This window comes from Alosa sapidissima, chromosome 6 (assembly GCF_018492685.1).
Source record: "Alosa sapidissima isolate fAloSap1 chromosome 6, fAloSap1.pri, whole genome shotgun sequence".
NCBI classification, from domain to species: domain Eukaryota; kingdom Metazoa; phylum Chordata; class Actinopteri; order Clupeiformes; family Clupeidae; genus Alosa; species Alosa sapidissima.
In genome coordinates, this window is record NC_055962.1 from 5,240,819 (window position 1) to 5,263,563 (window position 22,745).

Consider the following 22,745-nt stretch of genomic DNA (forward strand, 5'->3'; position numbering starts at 1 on the left):
TTGCCTGGTTTCCTGGAGCTGATAGTGGAGTACTTCAGAAGGTGCCTGATTGAAATCTTTGGGATCCTGGATGAGTATGAGATTGGCACTGAAGGCCAGAAAACCCTCCTGGGCCCACTTCCTGGTTCCATGCAGGAGGAAGCCACCACCCCTGAACCTGAGAGCCAATCACCACCTGAGGAGGGCGAGGAGAAGAAACCAGAGGCGGAAACAGAAGGGCCCTCTGTCTGCAACTCAGGTGAGGTCGTCGTCGTTTCTGCGGAGAAGAAGAAGGAAGAAGAGAAGACGTCTGAAGAAGTGGTGGTAAAGGAGGAAGCTCAGGAGGTCGGGCGAGGGGACGAGGCCGCTGACGAGCCCCCGCCCAAGCAGGCCAGCAAGTACGACCGTCTGCCCGTGAAGGTGGAGGAGCGGGAGAAGGAGGAGGACCAGGTGGAGGACCGCTCGGAGCTGCTTGGCCAGGTCACTGCGTTCACCAGCGGCCTGCTGCACTGGAAGGCAGGCGGGGGAGATTCCACCAAGCACATCCAGACCCACTTTGAGCTGCGGACCGAAGTGGCAGGGAGTGACACTGACCCCACAGCCCAGGGGCCCAAGCCCAGAGTGACCGGCCAGAGTGAAAACGTGCAGGAGGAGAGGAACGTGACCGCCACTATGGATGAAGTTCTGAGCTCGCGGGCAGGGGAGGGGGCCGAAGGAGACGTCGCCAGGATCCAGGTCTTCTCTTTCGCCGATCGGCCGAGGCAGGGGAACCTGACGGTCATCGAGGACGAGCCTCGCTCGTGGGACGAGGCGCCACTCTCGACGGCCGAGCCTTGGCAGGACGCCCTGGCCCGCCGCTGCGTCTGCGTGTCCAACATCGTACGCGGGCTCTCCTTCGTGCCAGGCAACGACGCCGAGATGTCCAAGCACCCGGGGCTAGTCCTGCTGCTGGGCCGGCTGGTGTTGCTGCACCACGAGCACCCAGAGAGGAAGAGGACGACGACGTCGGCGATGGTGGCGGCCATGCCGCCCACGTACCAGCGCGAGGAAGAGGAGCGCGGCCGGGCCTGCAGCAAGGACGAGTGGTGGTGGGACTGCCTGTGGGCGCTGCGCGAGAACACGCTGGTCACTCTGGCCAACATGGCCGGCCAGCTGGACCTGTCGCTCTACCCGGAGAGCATCTGCCTGCCCGTCCTGGACGGCCTGCTCCACTGGATGGTGTGCCCGTCGGCCGAGGCGCAGGACCCCTTCTGCTCGGCAGGCGCGCTCTCGAGCTCGCTGACGCCGCAGCGGCTGGCGCTGGAGTGCCTGTGCAAGCTGAGCATCCAGGACGCCAACGTGGACCTGCTGCTGGCCACGCCGCCGGTCAGTCGGCACGAGCGCCTGTTCGCCGCGCTGGTGCGCCACGTGGGCGAGCGCCGCAGCCAGGTGTGCCGCGAGATGGCGGTGGCGGCGCTGGCCAACCTGGCGCAGGGCGACCCCGGGGCGGCGCGCGCCGTGGCGCTGCAGAAGGGCTCGGTGCCCGCCCTGGTGGGCTTCCTGGAGGACAGCGTGGCCATGGCGCAATACCAGCAGTCGCCGCACAGCCTGCTGCACGCCGGACAGCCGCCGCCTCACCCCGAGCCGCCCAGCGTCAACATGATGTGCCGCGCCGCCAAGGCCCTGCTGGCGCTGGCGCAGGTGGAGGAGAACCAGGCCGAGTTTGTGCTCTACGAGAGCCGGCTGCTCGACATCTCGCTGTCGTCCGTGCTGAACTCGAGCGTGGCCGCCATCATGTGCGAGGTACTGTTTAAGCTCGGCCGCTCGTGACGGACGGCAGCGGTTGCCGGTTGGGTGTAAAGATCGTAGCGTCTCGCAGATGGGGAGTGGGATTATATTTTTATTTAAAGAGAGAACACGCAAACAAATTGTTTTTACATACAAATGAATATATAGAGAATATATATAGCTCTTTGCCCCATTCAGTCTTCATTTGGGATTTTTAAAAAAAATAATAATTTTAATACAGATATTTAATACTTGGTGTTTTATTTCTTTTTCTATTCTTTTCTATGTGTTTGTGTGTTTTTTTTTTTTTTTTTTCATTTGTTTTAACCAAAGTTGATATTGGATGATAGGTCTGGTAGTTTGAGGGTATTTTGCTCTTTAAATGTTTTATAATTGTGGCTGTTATTTTTCTGTGGGGCTTTTGTTTGTCTGTTTTGGGGGATGCAGATTTATTTAAATTGTAAGACATGTTGTAGATAGAAACTCTTGCCATGTGTTTTAAGACAAAGAAGAAGAAAAAACGCTGACTCTACTCAAGATATACATGTATCCAGTTCAGAGGGGGGGAAAAGCATTGTGCAATAGGATGCAGTCTGGCTTGTTGGAGGGAGAGGGAGCTAAACCTAATGTGAATTAATATTTTATTGACCACAGGCAATATTTTAAAACATTTTGACCACCAGTATTGTACTGTAGAGCCGTACCAGTATAAGAGCGAGCGTATCTCTTCTATTCTTTTTTTTTCTTTTTTCAAAGCGATGGTTCTTGCCAGACTCGCTTCCCTGTAACACGCATGATCACAGACAGCCGGCTGAACAAGTGAACGTCTCTCTCTCTGTCTCTGTGTCCCTCTCGGTCGCCCCTGCTCCATCCTACAGTACCCACAAGCCCCTTTGTAAATATCAATTTTTGGACATGCAGCAGGGGCCCTTTTAATGGTTATGTTTGTCCTTTTTTAAATCTGTAAGAGACGTGGTATAACACAAGTGATGAAAGTTGATTATAATGATTATTATTATTACTATACTGATCGGTCACTGAGCATTTTCGGTGACTTCTCTTGGGGTGAGGGCGAGTCGCCTCCTCACCACCTACCCTGTTGCTGTTACACATGACATGTAACAGGTGTGGATGGCAACCTCCGTCAAGAAGGCTGTTTTTGTGTTTGTTTGTTTTTATTTTGCTAATTTGTTTTGTAAACCAATGGCAGACCGTTTCAAAAAGACGTCAAAGTGATATTTTATTCTGGATGGACTCCTGACCGGTGGTCCAGAATGCTGTTGATGCAGAGAAACGATAGCAGAATGACTTCAACATGCAAATTCCCACAAATGTAAAGTCTATGTAAACTCTTTCTCCATTTGATTTGAAGACCATTGTTTATTCAGTATAAAGTCTTTATACTACATGTTCCACATGTTAAAAAGTAAATGTACATGAAATCTGGTTGAGCACTGTGACCATGGTTTTTGAGTGTTTTGTGTTGTATTTCGAATAGGCCTGGGCGATAAAACAAAAGCCCAGCCCTACTTTCAAACACATTCAATGACTTAATTTAAAAGTGATTTTGGATACATCAATAACTGTAGTCATTCCACAATTTATTCCACATAAACAAACAAAATGAACAGCACTAACCTTCCATCACGGATTTATCTGGGCTAGTCCTACACTACATTAATGTAGAATAGAAAAATAAAATCCCTCTACCCTTTGGCTGACTGAACAGGAGAGTTTACAGGTCCTGTTTACATTTACACACAAAACTCACCCTAAATTCCTATCTGTGGGGGTGAAGTGGACGCCGCTTGGAAAACTCTCCTAACACCTCCGTTATGGTGTCAGACCCACATCACAAGTGCTCATCTCTACCCTCTAGCCCACACCACCAATCCAACTCGCGTCTCACTACTTGAGGCAGAACCAGCGCTTGCATGACAAATTCATTTAACCAGGTTACGTGCGCTGCTGATGTTTGTCCTGTGCGTTTAGCAGTTACAAGCACCGTTCAGGCTTGACGCAAAAACAGTATTTTCGTGCCTTGTGCAACCATTTCAAGAGTTTGTTTTCGGCCCTCTTCGAGTGTCTGGCCCTAGAATGGTAGGCTGCCGTTGGGGAGCATCTGACTCTCGAATTCCAGGTCGTAAAGGATAATTGGCAAATCATGTGCTAATTCAAACAGCACTAGAATCCTGATTAAAGGGACCAGGATGTTTACTCCGTTCATGTCATAATGCATACTCATAGCCATCTTCTGCCACTTTCTTTTAATGGTACAATGGCTCGAGACAAGATCCTGTCTGTTAAGTCAAGAACTTGTGTGTATTTCACTTGAAAATCGTCTCAAAGCTGTTTATGTTCTGAGAAGAATCAGCTCTGTATCTGAGCCAATTTGGTAAGTCAATGTCTAAAGTAAAAAAATGGGAGCAAGAGCTCACAGCACCTTAAATAACACAAACGCAAGGCAAAGAAATCCACAGCCTTGTGATGACCATGACCTTGTGACCTTACATCCCTTTTGAAATCAACCTATAATGGGAAGAAATGATGCGCACCGCTGGGGTGTAGTGGCGACATCTTTTGCTGCTTCCCTTCTTCAACGAGTAATGACAGTTGGGTCCAGTCCCTCTGAAGTCACCACCTACCAGAGGCTTTGAAAGTCTTTGCGTGTGGAGGGATCTCCAAAGGGCACGGTGTCTTTCAAGAAAAACTGGGTCACCATGTTGTCTGCCTTAATTTGACCTCAATCAGGTCAATTCATGAGAGGCTGCGTCTGTGTCAAGTCCCGTTAAATCAGTTTTCTGATGTCGCTAAGGTTCAGGGCAGGTGTGGACCCTATGACTTGGTACTGAAGACGGCGTCCCAATCCACAGGCTCGGCGTTGGCTACTTCGTTTTTTGGTATTGCTGGGACAGAGGACTGCATCTTCTGTCTGAACTCTGACAACTGTAACAAATAAATGTTTTCAACTTGCTTTAGATGAAAACCAGTGGATACAAAAGAGGAAGACTCACAAATAATTCTATATATTGTAGTAAAGGACAAAGTCATAGGATATGCAGATAATACCTTGTCAGTAAGGTTAAAAAAGAAATGAATGTAAAATGACAGGGTTGAAGATGACTGCTCTACAGGGAAATGGTGAAAACCTCACTTGTTCAGCCTTTTATTTAAAGATTAGAAATAGTTACTTGGCTATAAAAAAACAAACAATTTTGCTCTATATAGTCTTCCAAGTGTGTTCCACCTGTTACTTACACTGTGGACGCCCATGGCCTTCCAGACGGCGAAGCTCAGTAAACCTACGCCACACCAGGCGTAGAGAGAGCCCCATCCCAAAGCCCGCAGAGCCAGGGACGCCCCACTTTCAGGCACCACCGCTGAGCCCACCAACCCCTGGAGGACAGGACAAACACACGTGTACAATTAAAGGTTCTTTGTATAGTAGTTCATGGGGGAATGTTTTTCCCCCTTTATGTCAATTTGGATCATAATTCATAAGCTTGTAGTGTTGAGACTTGTAACTTTTTTTCCCCCAAATCAGACAAGTTTTTAAACTCATTTTCACAGAAACATTACCTATAGGGCAATTCCACGCAAAACTGTCACATTCATAATGCCAACACAATTCTGTGGTATTTAGTTGGCGTTATAGATGTAACAGTTTTGCGTGAAATTGCCCTATAACAGACAAGGCTATAGGAGAAGAAAATAGCCAAGATGGCATGAGAATGGAAAACGCCCATTGAAAACAAGCCTTTTAAACATTTTAATATAATTACTGCTTGTGTTTTTTTCACATGCTGCTTATTAAGTTAGCTAACATTAGAACTTGGTTAGACCCAGCCACAATTTTAAATGAAGAATTAGTGTCTGAAGGATGGTGAGATGTTGATAAAGATCTGAGAAGTAGCAGTGGAACCATTAACTCAGGTAAGGCATTTTATAGTTTCTCTCAAACCATGAGGACAAATAAAAGACACTACAAAGATTTTGCTTTAACATCCCTTGACTGTCCAGTTAATTGCCATATAAAATTATTGTGAACTTGGCATAAGGACAAATGCAATTTATATGAAAAGCCATTCTGACATCACTGACCCAAAAAACAACTGGACGAGGTCAGTGGTTGGTGACTCATTGGGGTTCTGCGTTCTTTGCTACTTCATAATTCTGTGCTAGTCATGTCTTTTAAACAGATCTTGCTGTCTGATATATCCAGGACTGTCACAATGACCTCACAGACACATACCTCCACTCTAAATCTAATTCAGCCACTTTAGGAGCTACAATTAGTCGAGATGTTCACAGAGATGGACCCAAAGCTTAAAAATAGAAGGAAAAAGTAACTTGGAACACTGCAAAGTATATTGCAAATGAGAGTTTTACTAATGTTTAAGATTGTACTACTAGCCTACAATTTCTGAGGATTTGCAGCTCTATGTTCACCCACGTAAACTAGTAGGCTATGTTGGCATTTCCACTACACTGACATTGTACTCATTCCTATTTAATCTTTGAAGTGACCACAGGCTCAGCTGATCACTGTTTTGCAGGAAGACTTTTCCAGTAACCGTTTTGGAAGACCCTACAAGTCCTGTTCCTGAATAACACAGGCTACCATGACAAGTTATATTCTCCAGTGTCCTTGATTTGTAGGCTGTGTGTCTGTCTGGGTAATTATCGAATGTCTTATTAACACGCCTCATATTTGAGGTAGCTGCCTAAGCAAGCCAGTTGAAGCAGAGTGTGCAAGTCTTCCAGGAAAGGGATGGAAAAACTCTACAACTTCAATGAGAAGGACATATACTTGTCACCATCGACATATGAAAGACTGACCTATATCAGCTGAGGATTTTCTACATCAGTGGGCCTATGGTTCGTATTTTGGCTGGACAGGCAGGTAACGCTATCATTGAGAGATTTAAAGTTCCACAACTGTCGGATTGAAATGCTCCTATGCTAAACCAAATCTAATCACATGACAGCTAGCTTATGATCAGCCTTTGACCTGGAAGTTACTCCATTTCTTTCAAACTGAACGGTAACAGTCAACTGATGAACATCACGCCTGACTGGCGGCCACTAACGTTATACACAATGCAGACAAGAGATGTCATATAGCCTACCTTGCTGAACCACTCAGGGCTCTTCTTCTTCGCCAATGCCAGGGTGGAGCCAAAACCCGCAAACATACCAGCTGTTGCCACAGTGGTTAGAAAGGCACCACCTGTGAAATCACGGTCAAGGTTAATCAATGTGAACAATAACAAAAATGGGCTAACAGTACTTGTTAATAAACAAGGCAAGTGTGGTGTACTCTGCAGTTTGATTAACGTTGCTTAATGCGTCAAGTACATTATAAGTTCAAATCAGAGAAGTGACTACATGGAATCGACCGCAGAGAAACGTTAACGTTAGCTGCAGTATCAAGAAGGACGACTTTACATTGAAAGCTAGCTGGACGCTTTGGCTAGCGTGGACAGGATACAATTTAAGACAGCAGCAAGTACATATCACCAACGCAGTAACGGGGGTCTACCGTGCTTTTGAAAAGTCATCCTTATTCACCTTTTAATAATTGCAATTTCGCCTCATCAACCTCTTCTGCCATAACTTGAGGGTTGACTTTCAGTGGCGTGTGCTCTTTCTCAGCTGTCATCTTCAGCGTGTTCCACCTCAATAGACGTCCGTTCAGAACACTTAAAACAGGACTGTAGTTCCGTGTGTTTCTGTCCGTTTTACTGATGCTGCTGTGCAGTTAAGATTTTTTTTTTTTTAAAGCATTATCGAGTGAATGTGAATGAGAATTTAAGTAAACGCCTGGGTAATAATTAAACGTAAATAGTTGGTGATAGGTTGGACATTTATGGTTAGATCATCTTCACAGTATTACGCTCAAGGAAATATTTTCTTGAAATTACTTGCAATAAAATATTTTTGGGATAGTAGACTAACTCAAATTGACATTGATTCAATTTTACCACAACAAACGCATCCTACGCAAATATGGTAGGACTCTGTCTACTACATTTCCAGTGGTTCAATGCGCGGCTCTGTAGGGTTTGCCTGACAGGCTCAGATATTTGGTGGGCAGTAGCCTATGCGTGAAGGTGGCGGGCTGCCTGCTTTTGCGATCCTCTGTCTGGAGTTTCCACCCGTGAATTAATGACAAAGGTTCAGCTCCATGTTGCAGCTTTCATGCATTGATGGAAATTATATTCCTTCGCGCTAGCCTACTCTTGCAGCGGACGACACGTTTTGTTTTCTTATTTACGGAGAGACGCGCTCAACTGTTCCTTTCATGGATGTTGCATTTGGTGGCTGCATTGTATTTGATTCGACGGGTGTTTTAGCATTTAAACTGAAGCAGGGTATCATGCGATGTAATCTGTGGACATTTCCAAACCACTTCTCCTTGGCTGCCAAGGGGTAGAAGGACACATGAAGAAGAACGTGTTTGTTATTTTTCAGAAACAACACGAATTTTGGTGTTGGTTGGATGCTATTTGGGGTTGCTTACAGATCGTATTTGATGCATGGTAAATAACGTCGATTTATGATTGGATTTGCAGTCAGTCTGTCGTCAAAAACCAAATTCGAAATTCATATTTTGATTTTCCGACCGTTTAATTCAATAGCCTAGCTTAGCCTACCTGTCATCGTGAAGGCAAGTTGCTCGCTTTTTGTCCTTTTCCCTGCTTCATAAGTCTACTGCTGCACAGTTTCACGTGCGAAACAAAATGTAGCCTGTAGGCTATAATTAAGCACTGGCTGAACTTATCGTGAGAAGATATTCCCTTTTCTTGAGACCTCTCTCAATTCACCCTTCCAAAGTTAGGACACGCGTCTGTCTGTCCCTTCCGTTGTTATGGTCTCCAGTGATTGCCCTTGAATTTCTTTTCTGTTTGGGCCTCGACAGCAATAAGACAGATGCATTTCGGAGTTGATGAGCCCGTTCGGGAATGTCAGTACAGTCAGGTCTGCACGCGAAATTCATCGCCTATGGAGACGCCACATAAGAAGATGTACACGCGAAAGTGGCGAGTATTCCCTGGACGGAACAAGTTCTACTGCGATGGGAGGATAATGATGGCAAAGCAGACTGGTGTCTTTTACCTCACCATGGTTCTCATCATGGTCACCAGTGGACTCTTCTTCGCATTTGAGTAAGTGTCTGTCGAGAAGATTTGCATGCCCACGAATGGACCATAGCATGCCTTATTTATAGGCCTACATATGGTTTACCCACACACGTCATGCAGTCAGAGTAGAAGTTAGTTTAACACTGCACATTGACAAGGTAGCCTAGTCTATATTCAAACATGTTGCATGTTGCCAATTTTGCAAAGGACAGTTTTCCCTTTGTCATCTCTATTTTGACCTGCAAACACTTTCACACACTTTCTGACTTTGAACCCCTATCAGCAATACAGTTGCTGTAGGATAACCGAGGCAGTTACCTGGGAGGTATTCCAAGTACGTGGTTTAGTGACAAACCTGGAAAAGTGAACTCAGAGTAAGTGGTAAACATCCTACAACAAGAGCCCTATTGCATTGTTTTGTGAGGAGAATGAAGCCATACAGCTCTTCTATTAGGAGGTTTACCACTTACTCTGAGTTAACTTACCCAGGTTTGTCACTAAACCACGTACTTGGAATACCCCCCTGGCCTATTTGATGTAAATATTTTGCACAATAGCTTCTTCTCACTGCTTCCTCTGGATGATATCAGCACACAGCCAACACTGCAGGATGTTCCCAGGGATGCACTGTGCCTCACATTGACTTGACTTCTACACTCCAGTCCTTCCCAATACTAACTATTTTAATCATATTAAAGTGAAAGAGTAAAATTGGTTAACCCCACATTTTTTAGCCCCTCATGACTTACTTGTGTACCTACGTCAGAAACTAGCTGGACAGTATTGCAATACCATCCAAGCTCCCAGGAAGCTAAAGTTTCCAATAAGACGTCTTGTGATGTCTTTATTACAGTCCTGCTTAATGCAGAAGTAAGTCACCACATTCAGTTGAGTCAGTCAAATGGGGATTTTCCTGGGTCCCAGCAGTGTTTTTTGATGAGTCTTTGTTCATGTCGTCCACTTGGCTCACAAGAGGTTAGTCTGGCACATAGGCCAAAAAAGGAAGAACTTAATACATTCAGTCCATAATGTTAAACATGAAAACGTCTGGTGTGGAAACCCTTGTTTTAAAAGTAAATTGAATTTGACTTCTGAGTTCAGCACATTGTGTTTGATGGACTAATAATATATAGTAAAGGGTGCATGACGAAGAATGTTAAGATCCATTGCATGCAGTCAGGAAGACCGTGGTGGACTCTTATCCTGTTATCATGAGACAGAGCCAAGTTTAGAAGGAGGGTATGGGGTGTGTGCGACTCAGATCTAAGCGTTATTCCCCTCCCCCTACCTACCTCTTTTCATCTTTCATACGTCCACATTCCACACAACTTCCCAAATACGACACTCTGCTGTTCTCGTTTCCATGGCAACCTTTTTCCAGCAGCTTTTGTGTGTATGTGCACGCTCTGCAACAGCCCGTTGTCACCCCGGCAACCATGAGCCCACCACCCTCCTAGTTTTAATCTTTTGCGGTCAGAGGAGTCTCATTGTTTTAGGAGTACTCCATAAAAGTAACTATGTCCCCCAGCCATCTGACCCGACCCTTAGAAATTAACCGTGTAAAACATCCACCCACGTGGTGGAAGGTCTACAGCAGGCGGAGCCTTGTGTCAGGGAGATTGGACAGCGGTGCTGTGGTAAGACACATGAGTGGTCACAATGTTTTCCCTTCTTGGCTGGCTTGAACGCTGTGATTGTCTGGGCTCCAGCATGGAAGTTTGTCCCGCTGGGGAAAGGGTTTGACTGATTTTTGCCCTGGAGGGAGGATGCATTTGACTTTTTTTGCCACTTGCATTGTCCCAGCAGTAGCATGTAATAACATTTCGATGATTCGTTTTTGATGACTATATGTCTGGGGAATCTTTGGAATCTTGGGAACAATGACGTACACTATGGGCTTTTGTCTGGCCAAAAGCTAATTAAATGTTGATTTGTTTGCATGACATTCTATCTATGAGATCTCAGAAGAAGATACAGGCCTAGCGGGAGCATAGTTGCAGTGGGTGACAGATAAACAACTGCCAGAGGCAATGTGTCTGTGACTCACACCCTTGTGTCCTTGTGTAAGAACATCTCTTTTCATCAGGCCATCTCTTGCTGTGTGCCAATTTGTTTGCAGGCACTCCACTATGCATAGCGTGGAGATGGCTCTCTCAAATAGCAAACAGACAAAACATTAATTAGCGTTGGTCCAGACAGTCATCAAAGCTGGTGTCTCCCTGGGATGTATGGTGCTATTTTGAGCCCAGGGCTGATGGCATCTTGCCTCTAAAAGCTAATTCGATTTCAGGAATTTAGTTGCTTAGAGCTTCACTAGCCAACTGGATCAAAGCTGGATCTTTATGGAGAAACAGCATTTTGGTTGTTGTCGCTTTTTTTTAGAAAGCTTAACAACATAGCTCATGGCTGAATCTGAGTAAGATGATAAGTTTGAGGATGCTTTGATTCTTGGATTCTGTCTAACCTTTGATCCCTCTCTATTTGTGATGCAGGACTCTGCTGGAAAACTGAGTGGTAGTGTGTGTCATATTGGGTCAGCTGAGTATTCACCATACCTCAGTGAAAATGGCGCTCACAGAAATTCCGCATACTTGGAATTAGTCATAAATGACTTACGACGTAAAGATGCTGCACTCAGTTAAAAGTTCAAAGGAATATGAAACTACAGAGTATCTAATCTAAGAGACTATCTCAGATCTAGCCACAATTGAATGTTACAAGAAACACCCGCAGAGAATTATAGGAATCTGTCCCTGGAGCCAAGAAAAACAGGATCTCAGTCCGCTCTCTGTACCCCATGTACAGCAGCTCCAGAAAGCTGAGAAAATCTAGAGCAGGGAACTCTGGTCATGTGTGATTTTAACTTTGGTCTGACTTTGCTTTAAATATAGCTCACATTTCAAGGCATGTGTAATGGAGGATAGACTAGAGATATATATATATATAGATAGATAGATAGATAGATAGATAGATAGATAGATACTTTATTGATCCCCAAGGGAAATTCAGGAAACAATCACTGACATTCATGTAAATGTACTTGATACAGATGCCAATGCATAACGTGTGTGTGTTGTGCGTAGGCTTAGGCTGTTATGCTTTACACTGTATTTGACATACTTTTGAGTCATTTGTAAGTTGATATTGAGTTATTACTGAGACCAAGATAGGAATAGATCACTTTTGGTGTCAACAAAGATTTCACCCTCCCAAACAGGTTTGTCAGTGCAACATGAAATACAAAGTACAAATCTCTTGTCTTTATTCACATCCATTAGGGGTGTAAAGGTACACATATTCGTACAGAACCGTTTAGGTACAGGACTTTAGGTTCAATACAGGTGTGTTATTAACAGTAATCAACAATAGGTTTGTTTGCTTGTGGACCATGTTTCAAATTCGAGTTCCCACAAAAACATATTACGTGGTGGACCATATGTCACTTAAGTCAATTAACGTCAAAACATTTTGCACCTTTTCCAATTACTTTTTCCATTGCACACCAAAAATATTGCCAGGGAATTTTAGGTTGGCAGTAGCTACAGGCTTAGGCCTGTTTCACACCGGGTGCGTGGCGTGAACGTCGCGTGTCAGTTGCTTGGCGGCTTGAGTGGCGTTTGTCTTTGCTTACGCGTTTGACACGGCGCTGCGGCGGCCTCTCTGCCAATTAAAACATCTCTTAATTTTTTTTTTTTTTCACTTTTTTTAATGGAAACGCTTCCAACACGCTTGTGTGTCGTGTGAAAAATAGGCGTCGGTCCTATTTATAGCATGCGCGCGTTTTTGGCGCGGCTCGAGCCACTCCAGAGACGTGCGTGTCACACTGGCGGTGTGCAAGCTCTAACCTGTTAACATGGGAGCCGAAATAAAAACGGACACGCTACGCAGCTGACACGCTTCGCAGCTGACACGCTTATGTCACTCACCCAGTGTGAAACAGCACAAACAGAAACTTACTGTACCGAAAATTAACCGAACCGTGACTTCAAAACTGAGATACTGTGGTATTGTACTGTGTACCGTTACACCTCACATCCATGGTGTAGAAAAAGAACAGAAGAATAAAAGACACTGGTTGTTTTTTCTCTCCACTGAGAAAAACTAGATAATCACGGACGTTCCATTTTTGGGTGAATTACCTTGAAGGCATTTTTGAAAACACTGCCAATCTCCAACACCTAATTACATTAGTGTGTACCCTGATGTATTTAGGGTAAGTAGTGTTTTAATAGAGCTAAATGTGGTATCATTTGAGTTAATGTGCTTCAGGATGTTGGACTGAGTTATACGGTTACAACTGTTTTCCAGTGTTGTGGTCAGTTGTGACATTTCCCACTGGGCCATCAAATGAAAGGACTTTTAAATGAGAGGTGCATTCAAATTTGCCAAACGTTGGCAACCTTTGTGGTGAACATGTTTTTTTCTAAACAGTTAAATTTGAACGATTTGGTGTTAACATTCCATTGCAACGGTAATTGCATTGTTACCTTTGTCAAGCCCATGTCCATGTCCACTGTATGTTTGCGCAGAACTACCTCCTCAGACTGTTTTCAATTGTTCACCTATGTTTGCGAATTTGAACACACCTCAGTTCTTGAGATAGCCTATTGATAACTTTAACCCACCTCCTAACTTGCATTACTGCTTCAAGGCCAACACAACTGTAGTAGGACACACCAGATCTTGCAGGTTATCCTCCTATTGCAAGACCTAGTTAATCTTGATCATGATTTGAAAGCCAGCTATGTGCCCTTTTAATGTTATGTCTTAACAGCAAACAAACATCTTGCATCGTCTGTTTAGATAGATATATAACATTAAGAACAGCAGAAATCTCACAACTAGAGTTACACTAAAAGTTGATAGGGGTGACTACTGACAATCTCTGGGTGAGAAAAATGTCCATTTCACCATATCAGTGTTTGCTCTTGCTTCCTGTTCCACTGCAGCTGTCCGTTCCTGGCGTCGAATCTGACCCCTGCCATCCCGGCCATAGGAGGGGTTCTGTTCTTCTTCGTGATGGGCATGCTGCTGAGGGCGAGCTTCAGCGACCCTGGCGTGCTTCCTCGGGCCACGCCAGATGAGGCGGCAGACCTGGAGAGACAGATAGGTAACCTCTCTTCTATTTTTGCCTTTGTTATGACAGGGCAGTGAGGAGACAGACAGGAAGCGAATGGGAGAGAGAGATGGGGTGGGATCAGGAAATAACACTGGTCGGACTCGAACCCGGGTCTCCGTGGTCTCTTGGACTGTAGCTAGTTGCACCACAGCGCCCCCCATAGGTTCCTCACTCTCCACCTCCAGCTGGTGTGTGGTGAGCATTCTGGCACATAATGGCTGCTGTGCATCACCCAGGTGGGTGCTACACATTGGTGGTGGATAGTGAGGTTCCACTTTCACTGTGAAGCACTTTGGGTGTGTAGAAGAGCGCTAGATGTTGTTGTTGTTGTTGTTGTTGCTGTTGCTGTTGCTGTTGTTGCAACCTTTCTGACCGTGACTGCCCTCTGCTCAGAACATTGTCATCGCTTGTCTTTGTGCCCACAATACAGGTTGTTTTTATTGATCAAAGAATATGAGAAGGCTCCTAGACCTACGCACGAGTTCATTCTCAAGGTGTGATTCAGATTCAGATCTTAGTATGCCTGTGGATTCTTGGCTTGTTTGTTATTTTTCACAACCAAGACATTAATTTGCTTTTCTTTCAGTCGATGAAACAGAACAACTCAACAGCAGCACTGTTAGTTGTTTACCATTAAGTTGTTGGCTTTCTTTCTATGCCAAAGTCCTGCACACTTAATCGTGGTGCCTTTTCATACAAAATTCAACTTGGATTACATTTTAAGGTAATTATTCACTAAGTTGTACATTTGCTTAACACATTTCATTTCACTGTTAGTAGGTGTTAGTTGCTTTGCTTTGCATTTTCCAGCTACACAGTCATGGAATCTAATGGCTCATACATTCTACAAGCATGAATATGTAGGACATTTTAAAGCAAGGTGCAGATCCTAACAGTGTGTGGATAGATACTCTATAGCTTTGATGGCTATAAAGTGCCATATTGTATCTTGTTTCAGGCGTATAGAGTTTTAAATACATTTGGGTTACATTGCTTTGGGGAAAAGCTAGCGGAGTGTACCCAAAGAGATGCTGGAGATGCTAGGGAAATGCTAGCGGAGTGTACCCAAGGAGGTACTCAGTGATGCAGGTAGGCTAAATATCCAGTCACTACTAAGTCTTTAGCTTCAGTGATGATCCATGGGGACAAGTATTTGTTTTCTTCTTTCAGGCTGTCCTCTGCTGTACCCCCCCCAATTCAATTCTGACAGAGAAGCGGGGGGGAAATAATTACTTTGAGACCGTTTCAAAGATCTGAAGCTTTAGGGTTTTTCGGGCAAGTCTATTATTAGACGAGAGCTTTTCATGGGAAGAGCAGTCTCCTTTTTCAGCAGCTCCGGTGCTATTTTTAACCGCTGCATATCTTACATTATGCACCATACTTGACTGTCAGTGACTGTTAATTTTGTGGATACACTTTTCACACCGTTTGAATCTTTAGATAGAACGAGGCAATTTGTCCCATGTGCTACTGCCCCAATACCTTGTCTCTCCCTCTTAATTCTCCTCTAATCCGATCTCAGTTTATAGCAACTTTTCTGTCTTCATTTCTTTCACTAGTCCAGAGGCAAATTCCTCAATGCAGTTTCAATTTCACGCATTTCAGTTCTCATGACATGGTACTTGCGGCTGAAGAACAAAGTGGCTTTCGCTGTCCTCCTCCAGTGTCTTGCCACTCATTCGTTCTCTTTCTCACACACACTGTCTTACTTTCTCTATCCCTTCATCTTTTTTGTCTCTGTCTCTTCTTATCTTCCTCTCTTTTTCTGCCCCCCCCCCTGCTGAAATGGCTATTAAACCACTGTTTTCTATCTTAGTCCATCTGCTCCTGTTCTCTTCCTCCTCTCTGTCTGGGTTCTGTCACCTTGTACTGTGGCCTAAGAACTGGACTGACATCAGTAGCGATCTGAACTGACTACTCATATTTCCTCTGGATTAGAGATGCTGTCCTCCAGCCGTCTGCTCTCCCATATTTCAAACCCAATCAACAGGTCAAATATTGATCCTCTCACATATTCTCATTTCAAGTAATTTACAGATTACATCTTATTCTATATTCAATATTCAGTATTCAATATTTAGTATTTTTCTTTAGAAATGGGGAAGCTTTGTGCTATCTCCTTTACCCACATTGCTGAGTGCCATCCCTTATGATGGCTTGATTCCCCTAATTGAACTGCAGTCTAAAGCTGTTTACTGCACTCGTATTACCTAATGGAATCTGCTCAGTGTAGCATCCGAGAGTGTGCATAATTAATTAGTAAACAAACATCTCTCCACTTCAGGAACACACAATACTACCCATCCAACAACACAACAACACACTGTCAGAGTTTCCCTAGTGGCACTCCTAAGAGACTTGCCTTGCTTAGGAACGTGTTTGAGTGTGCTAGACTTCTGGGCTCTTTAAGCACTTTGTTGGCATGCTGTTTAGCTTGCCACTCAGCTCTGTGGGTTTGGATGCAGGGATAAAGCGTGCACTGCTTTTAGGGGTCGTCAGGGGCAGGGGTCCGCAAACCACTGTGGTAGACCACCAGGCAGTAGACTGCCTAGTGTTTGAGACGCTCGCTCATTCACACAGCCACGGAGTGCAATGAGTTTAAGGCAGTTCTCTCTCCCTCTCTCGCCCTCTCTCTATCTCTTTCTTTCTTTCTTTCTTTCTTTCTTTCTCTCTCTTTCTTTCTGTCTCTCTATCTTTATCTTCCATCTCTCTCTCTCTCTCTCTCTCTCTCTTCTCTCTTTCTCCCTCGCTCCCTCCCTCCCTCCCTCTGGCTTACTCCGTGGCTATTTGCAAGCTTCTCATAGCCCAGGCCATTTCCCTCACAGTAGGAGCTGTGGAGTCCACTGGGCACAATAAATCACTTAGTGTGAGTCAATGAGCTGTAGCTTTTGCACTTGGAGGTTTGGATTCTTTTTGTGGGTGTGGGTGTATGTGTGTATGTGTGTGTGTGTGTGTGCCTTACAGAAAGCGGGTGAGTGTGATTGCACGTGTTCTGTAAGACAAGTGAAACAGGCGATGTGTGCATATATTGTGTGAGTATGTTATTGCACGTGCGTTGTGTTTATGTTTGTGTGAGAGACACTGTGTGTGTGTTGGGGGAGTGGGGTACAGTCATTCGGAGCAGTGCGTGTAACCTGCTGAGTTGTTGAACAGATAAATAATGTAAAGCCCAGTAAACAGTGCCTTTTCCTTGGGGGAATGTGCTAGAGGGTTTTTGGGGTAGTGTGTGTTGTTTGAGTGTGTGTGTGTGTGTGTGTGTCCTAAAGTGACTGCTGGGACACAGAATGTGCTGACTTGGCAAGATCTCTTAGGGAACATGTGGAGAGTCATGTTAATGGAACATGGCCTGGCGGATTGCGGGGACAATTAGGAGTCCCAGAGTTTCCATGCTGAGGGGCCTCCTTGTGTAAGGGTCCTCAGACTCACTCTGGACCTAATGTCCTGATCTTGTCTTGAGTCTTGTCTTTCATTTCTCTCACTATTTATCTGTCTGTCTGCATGTCTCTGTTTCCATCTCTCTGTCTGTTTTTGTATCTGTATCTTTGGCCATCTGTGTGTCTGCCTCTCATCCCTGACTTCCTGACTCTTTTTCTTTCTCTCTCTTTTTCTCTTTCATCCATCTCTCTTTTCAGATGCGACGAACGGGCCCAGTGGGCCAGGGTACCGGCCTCCCCCCAGGACCAGGGAGGTGGTCATTAACGGACAGACGGTGAAGCTCAAGTACTGCTTTACCTGCAAGATCTTCAGGCCCCCAAGAGCCTCCCACTGCAGCCTGTGTGACAACTGTGTGGGTGAGTTGTGTGTGTGTGTGTGTGTAGTGTGTGTGTGTGTAGTGTGTGTAGAAGAGTGAGAGTCTACAGGGTATTAGTGAGTGTTTGAAAAAGGCTATGTGTGGGAGTTTTGTCTGGATGATGAGTATCTATTAGTGTATGTGGGCAAATGTGTGATTATGCAAATGTGTTTGTTTGGGTTCAGATACTAATGTGAGATCAAATAAAAAAAAAACAAGCCTCCTTGAACTTAAAAAGTTTATTTACCTCAAGACTCTAGCAACCAGAAGAGTTCCTCTCATCCTACCCTGCCGTTGTACTGCTTGTTCACTTCACATCACTTCACTCCACCTTACAGATCGGTTTGACCACCACTGTCCGTGGGTGGGCAACTGTGTGGGCCGACGGAACTACCGCTTCTTCTACCTCTTTATCCTCTCGCTCTCCTTCCTCACTGTCTTCATCTTCGCCTTCGTCATCACCCACGTCATCCTCCGTGAGTATGACCTGCTGATGAGACATGCATCCCTCTCCCTGTTACAGTACAACTGCTCCCAAAACACACACACACACACACACACACACACACACACACACACTGCACGTCCTAACTTCACATCCTAACATAGAGCTATGTGAAGCAATTTAGTGTGAAGTATCTGCCAGGTGGTCATAAAAGACAAAGGGAGCCAGCGCAGGGCCCAGACTCCATACCAACGTTGGCGTTATTTATGGTCAGCCATATTGACCAGGGCAGCACTGTAGGGAGTATCGTGGCCCAGACTGGACAGCAGTTCATCTCCGTAATGGATGTGATTGGGCATAGGGAGCACTAACGGGAATGGGAGGGGGCTGCTCTACTGAAGGGTGTGTGTGGAGGAGGGAGTGGGGCGGTGTGTGTGTGTGTGTGTGTGTGTGTGTGTGTGTGTGTGTGTGTGTGTGTGTGTGTGTGTGTGTGAATATGCTGAGGCAGTGTTTTGCAACGGTGTGCGAGAGAAAGGCTGCATGGTGGAGGTTATACTGCACGAGCAGACCAGCAAATCAATCAACACACACACTCATCAACACACACTCGCACATACACTTACACACACACACTGACGCACACACACACACACACACATACACTGACACGCACACACACACACACACACACACACACACACACACACACACACACACACACACACACTCATCCAGCTGCCACTGGTGCTTTATTCACCTGTTTGTCAGCCTTTCTTTACTGTGCTTTCCTTAGGGGATTGGGGAACCCCGCTCACGATTAGCACAGGTGACAAGTGATCGCCCCCCTATTGAGTGCAACGGCTGTAATCAAAGCTTGTGGTTTCGGGCGTCCCGGCTTCCTCGGGCCGAGATATTGATTGATTGCGCTATTTTCCCACAGCCTCTGTGACCTTTAAGGGACGTCCCTAAAGCCCTTCACAATCCGCAGCTCTCGCCGTTGGAGCGTTACAGTTGGTCAGGGCCCAGATTATGGCCTCCGTAATGATTATTGGTCTGACGGGGAGATCGCTCCGTGCTCCGAGAGCCGCACCGCTGCTCTCTGTAGCCTCTCCTCGTCTGCTCGTGCAGGACTCGGGCAGAAAGCGCATCCTCTTGGCCAGATCTCCGAGTTGTTCTGGACATGCCTCTCTGGCTCTGCCCGTGGGGTTGAGGTGACCGAGGGAGAGGAGGGGAGGAAATCGCACCTGTGTAGCCCCTCCACTGGGCTCTGCTCACAGGGGGGGGATCTCCGACACTGATAGCACTGTAAGGAGCTTAAGAGGAACAGTATCCTCTAAATAACTAAACGTCTGAGCGTCCTGCTTCATGCAGCTCTCTCTCTTTCTCTCTCTCTCTCTTTCTCTCTCGCTCTCTCTCTTTCTCTCTCTCTCGCACGCATGCACGCGCACACACACACACTTTCTATCTCTCTATCACTCTCTCTCACTCATCCCCCCCCCCTCTCTCTCTCACTCTTTTGTTCCACACTGATGCCATAGTGAACCTGCCTCGTAGCTTAAATCCCTTTATCTCTCCTCGAGTGCGCAGGAGGCTCATCGCTCTCCAGTTACCGCGGCGCCGCCGCTAACTCCTCTAACTTATTAGCATGGGAGCCCTGCGCCGCGGTGTGATCTTTGCCATTGTTTGCGTTCATGAAGTGAAGGCGCTCAGCCAGTCACTCCATCTCCCTCTCTCTCCCTCTCGTCCGCAGGATCCAATCGCACGGGCTTCCTGAGTGCACTCAAAGACAGTCCTGCCAGATATCCTTTAGCGCTTCAGGCGCCGAGCCGGAACGCCGGGAGAAGAGCGAGGGAGTGGGAGTTGGAGTGTGACAGCCGCAGTTCTGGAACCTTCGGTGCATTTTGTGCCGTCGGTGCAGATGGGGACACGCTTTCCCTGTCACTCTGTGTGTGTGTGTGTGTGTGTGTGTGTGTGTGTGTGTGTGTGTGTGTGTGTGTGTGTGTGTGTGCGTGCGCGCAGGGGTCTGTTTAACATTGCATGTCAGCATATAATGTCATATCTATACCTCTCTCTCTCCTCCCCCTCTCTCTCTCCCCCTCTCTTTCTCTGTGCTCCTCTCTCTCTCTTGCTCTCTCTCCCCCCTCTCTTTCTCTCTCCCCCTTTCTCGGTCTGCATCTGTCTGCATCTCTGATGTACACCTCTCTCTCGGTCTCCCTTATGTAAACATACAGCATGTACATGTACAAGCAGTGGCTGTCTTAGATAAACATTGGTGCTATATGTTCTGTATTTGAAATTACAAGTGGTGTAAATTGTCATTTCTTTCTCTGACCATAAGATGTAGAAGTTGGATTATGTCTCTCTCTCTCTCTCTCTGTCTCTCTCTGTCTCTCTTTCTTTCTCTCTCTCTGTCTCTCTCTGTTTCTCTTTATTTCTCTTTCTCTCTCTCTTTCTCTCCTTCTCTTTCTCTCCCTCCCTCCCATGCTGTAGATTATGCAGCTGTCGGAGTTCATATTTTATCTAATAGAATACACAAACACACACACACACACACACACACACACATGCTTTTTGGCGGATCTCCAAGCCAAATGAAAAAGGACTTGAGAAAGTCTTTTGTAATGCACCAGGTGCAGGTGGTTGTGAAATCAAGCGTGCTGCTAAGGATAGGATGTTCATGAATATTACCCTTGAAGGTTGTGTGTGTGTGTGTGTGTGTGTGTGTGTGCGTGCGTCCGTTCGTTGTGTGTGTGCGTCATGCGTGCGTGCGTGCACATCTGTGTGTGTGTTTTTATTTGTGTGTCTGTCTGTTAATGTGTATACATAGTGTTTTTATTCAGAGTGCACATATACAACACTGTCTTAGAAATATTACATTATAAATTCTCTCTCTCTCTCTCTCTCTCTCTTTCTCTCTCTTTCTCAACATAATGTCTTGCAAATTGTACACTGCAAATGTTCCATGTACACAACATCCAATACTTTGATGGGTTCCCTATTGTTCCTCATGTACAGTATGAGAATGCCGGACCCTTTCCCAAAGCATATTGAGTGGATTATCTTGTAGATCAATAGTATGCAGTCATAGGAGAGGTCTTCTAGACACCAGTGGCCTCTGTGGAGCTGCCGAGGTCAGAAGCATGGCCTCTGGCCCTCACTCAACTTGATATATTAGTTTGCATAATGTGTGGTGGTCCTATGTCATGTTTTAATTAGAGCTGCTGGAAATTGGTGAGGTATTGTTTACATATAATTCATTAATCAGTAATGTAATTAATTAATAACAAACACAATTTTATTTGACTAACATTTATTATTATAAAGCATAGAATAACTTTGTAGCCATTCTGTAGTTTTTCTGTGTTATTTTCCAAGCCAGTTTCTCTTGATAACATAGGGACAAGTAATCTGATTTTCCCATGTGAAGACTCCTTGATGGGATGTGGGATCTGTTGTTTCCTAACTGATTACGAGTAAGGCAGCTGAGCGGGCCCAGAAACCACAGTTATCCCACCACCAGGCTTCACAGCTGGGGGTTTAGTGTTTGTTTGCAATTAATCTTTTTTTTCTTCCAAACACATCGCTTCTGGTTTTCTGTTAGAACGTTCAACGGCCATTTTAAAACTCCTCCAGACTGCTGGTAAAAGGGGCTTCCTCCTGGTTTGGGGTTGCTATGGCGCCTCGGGGGCAGAGACAGCATGGCAGCATGGAGGAAACAATGAACAATATTAGGATGAACAGGACTACATGACCTAAAAAAAATACTGAAGGGGGATACAGTTTGAAAAACCCAGGTTTTACTAGAATCGCTCAGTAAGTGCAAACACACTCTAAATTTATTGACACTTTAAAACAACATGATGCCGGTCTTTCTCTGGTATGTGTTTTGTAAGTAGCTAGATCGGTATTAAATTGTGTTTGTATTATTCCTCCTGCAGTGTGTTAATGTGTGCTGTCCTGATTGTGTGCTTCACTGAGTAAAAATGTCTCTTCCTTGACTGTGAGCCTCACTGTGCTGGAGGTGGTGGTGTGCTTCTTCTCCGTCTGGTCTATTGTGGGCCTCTCAGGCTTCCATACATATCTCATCAGTTCCAACCAGACCACCAATGAGGATGTGAGTATGAATGACCAGTCTACTGTTTGCTCCTCCTGACACACGCCCAACATGCTCCACTTACACATGTACGCACTAAGATGCATTCATATAAAACAACTTGCGAAGGTTTATGTGACACAAGCACTGATGGCTTAGGCGTCCATGTGTGACCCGTGAGAGCGTGTGTTTTCCCCACCCTGTGTTCTGTGACTGCAGATAAAGGGCTCGTGGTCGACCAAGCGAGGGAAGGACAACTACAACCCTTACAGCTACGGCAACATCCTCACCAACTGCTGCGCTGCCCTCTGTGGCCCACTGCCACCAAGGTGAGGCCAGGATGGAGGGATGACTCTCTCTTTCGCTCTCTTTCTTTCTTTCTTTCTTTCTTTCTTTCGTTCTCAGGT

The 22,745-nt window shown here is 45.5% G+C and overlaps 3 protein-coding genes across 9 annotated transcripts in view; 2 read left to right on the forward strand and 1 right to left on the reverse strand.

The window, feature by feature from the left end:
- The window catches only part of arid1b (AT rich interactive domain 1B (SWI1-like)), a 72,697-nt gene extending 69,505 nt beyond the window's left edge, over positions 1 to 3,192 (forward strand). For all 5 annotated transcript variants that reach the window (XM_042096092.1, XM_042096090.1, XM_042096091.1 and 2 more), the window contains one exon: positions 1 to 3,192. In XM_042096092.1, the coding sequence (XP_041952026.1) occupies positions 1 to 1,788 (1,788 nt within the window). In that variant the 3' untranslated portion in view covers positions 1,789 to 3,192.
- On the reverse strand, positions 3,088 to 8,495 carry tmem242 (transmembrane protein 242). 2 transcript variants are annotated; one of them, XM_042096103.1, is made up of 4 exons: positions 8,403 to 8,495; positions 6,876 to 6,976; positions 5,005 to 5,142; positions 3,088 to 4,692 (listed from the first exon to the last, which is right to left on the reverse strand). In XM_042096103.1, the coding sequence occupies exons 1-4, from the start codon at positions 8,407 to 8,409 to the stop codon at positions 4,582 to 4,584; spliced, it is 357 nt and encodes a 118-aa protein (XP_041952037.1). In that variant the 5' UTR covers positions 8,410 to 8,495; the 3' UTR covers positions 3,088 to 4,581. The 2 variants fall into 2 exon arrangements, with proteins under 2 accessions (XP_041952037.1, XP_041952036.1); XM_042096102.1 differs by lacking the exon at positions 8,403 to 8,495 and adding an exon at positions 7,318 to 7,460.
- zdhhc14 (zinc finger DHHC-type palmitoyltransferase 14) overlaps positions 7,685 to 22,745 on the forward strand; it is a 23,644-nt gene continuing 8,583 nt past the window's right edge. Inside the window, exons 1-8 of one of the 2 annotated variants that reach the window (XM_042096099.1) lie at positions 7,685 to 7,906; positions 8,669 to 8,915; positions 13,841 to 14,001; positions 17,643 to 17,801; positions 18,139 to 18,276; positions 19,996 to 20,044; positions 22,257 to 22,359; positions 22,558 to 22,667. In XM_042096099.1, coding sequence (XP_041952033.1) covers positions 8,680 to 8,915; positions 13,841 to 14,001; positions 17,643 to 17,801; positions 18,139 to 18,276; positions 19,996 to 20,044; positions 22,257 to 22,359; positions 22,558 to 22,667 — 956 coding nt within the window. In that variant the 5' untranslated portion in view covers positions 7,685 to 7,906; positions 8,669 to 8,679. Of the gene's footprint in view, positions 7,907 to 8,668; positions 8,916 to 13,840; positions 14,002 to 17,642; positions 17,802 to 18,138; positions 18,277 to 19,995; positions 20,045 to 22,256; positions 22,360 to 22,557; positions 22,668 to 22,745 lie in introns of those variants that run through there. The other variant, XM_042096100.1, reaches the window with a different exon arrangement.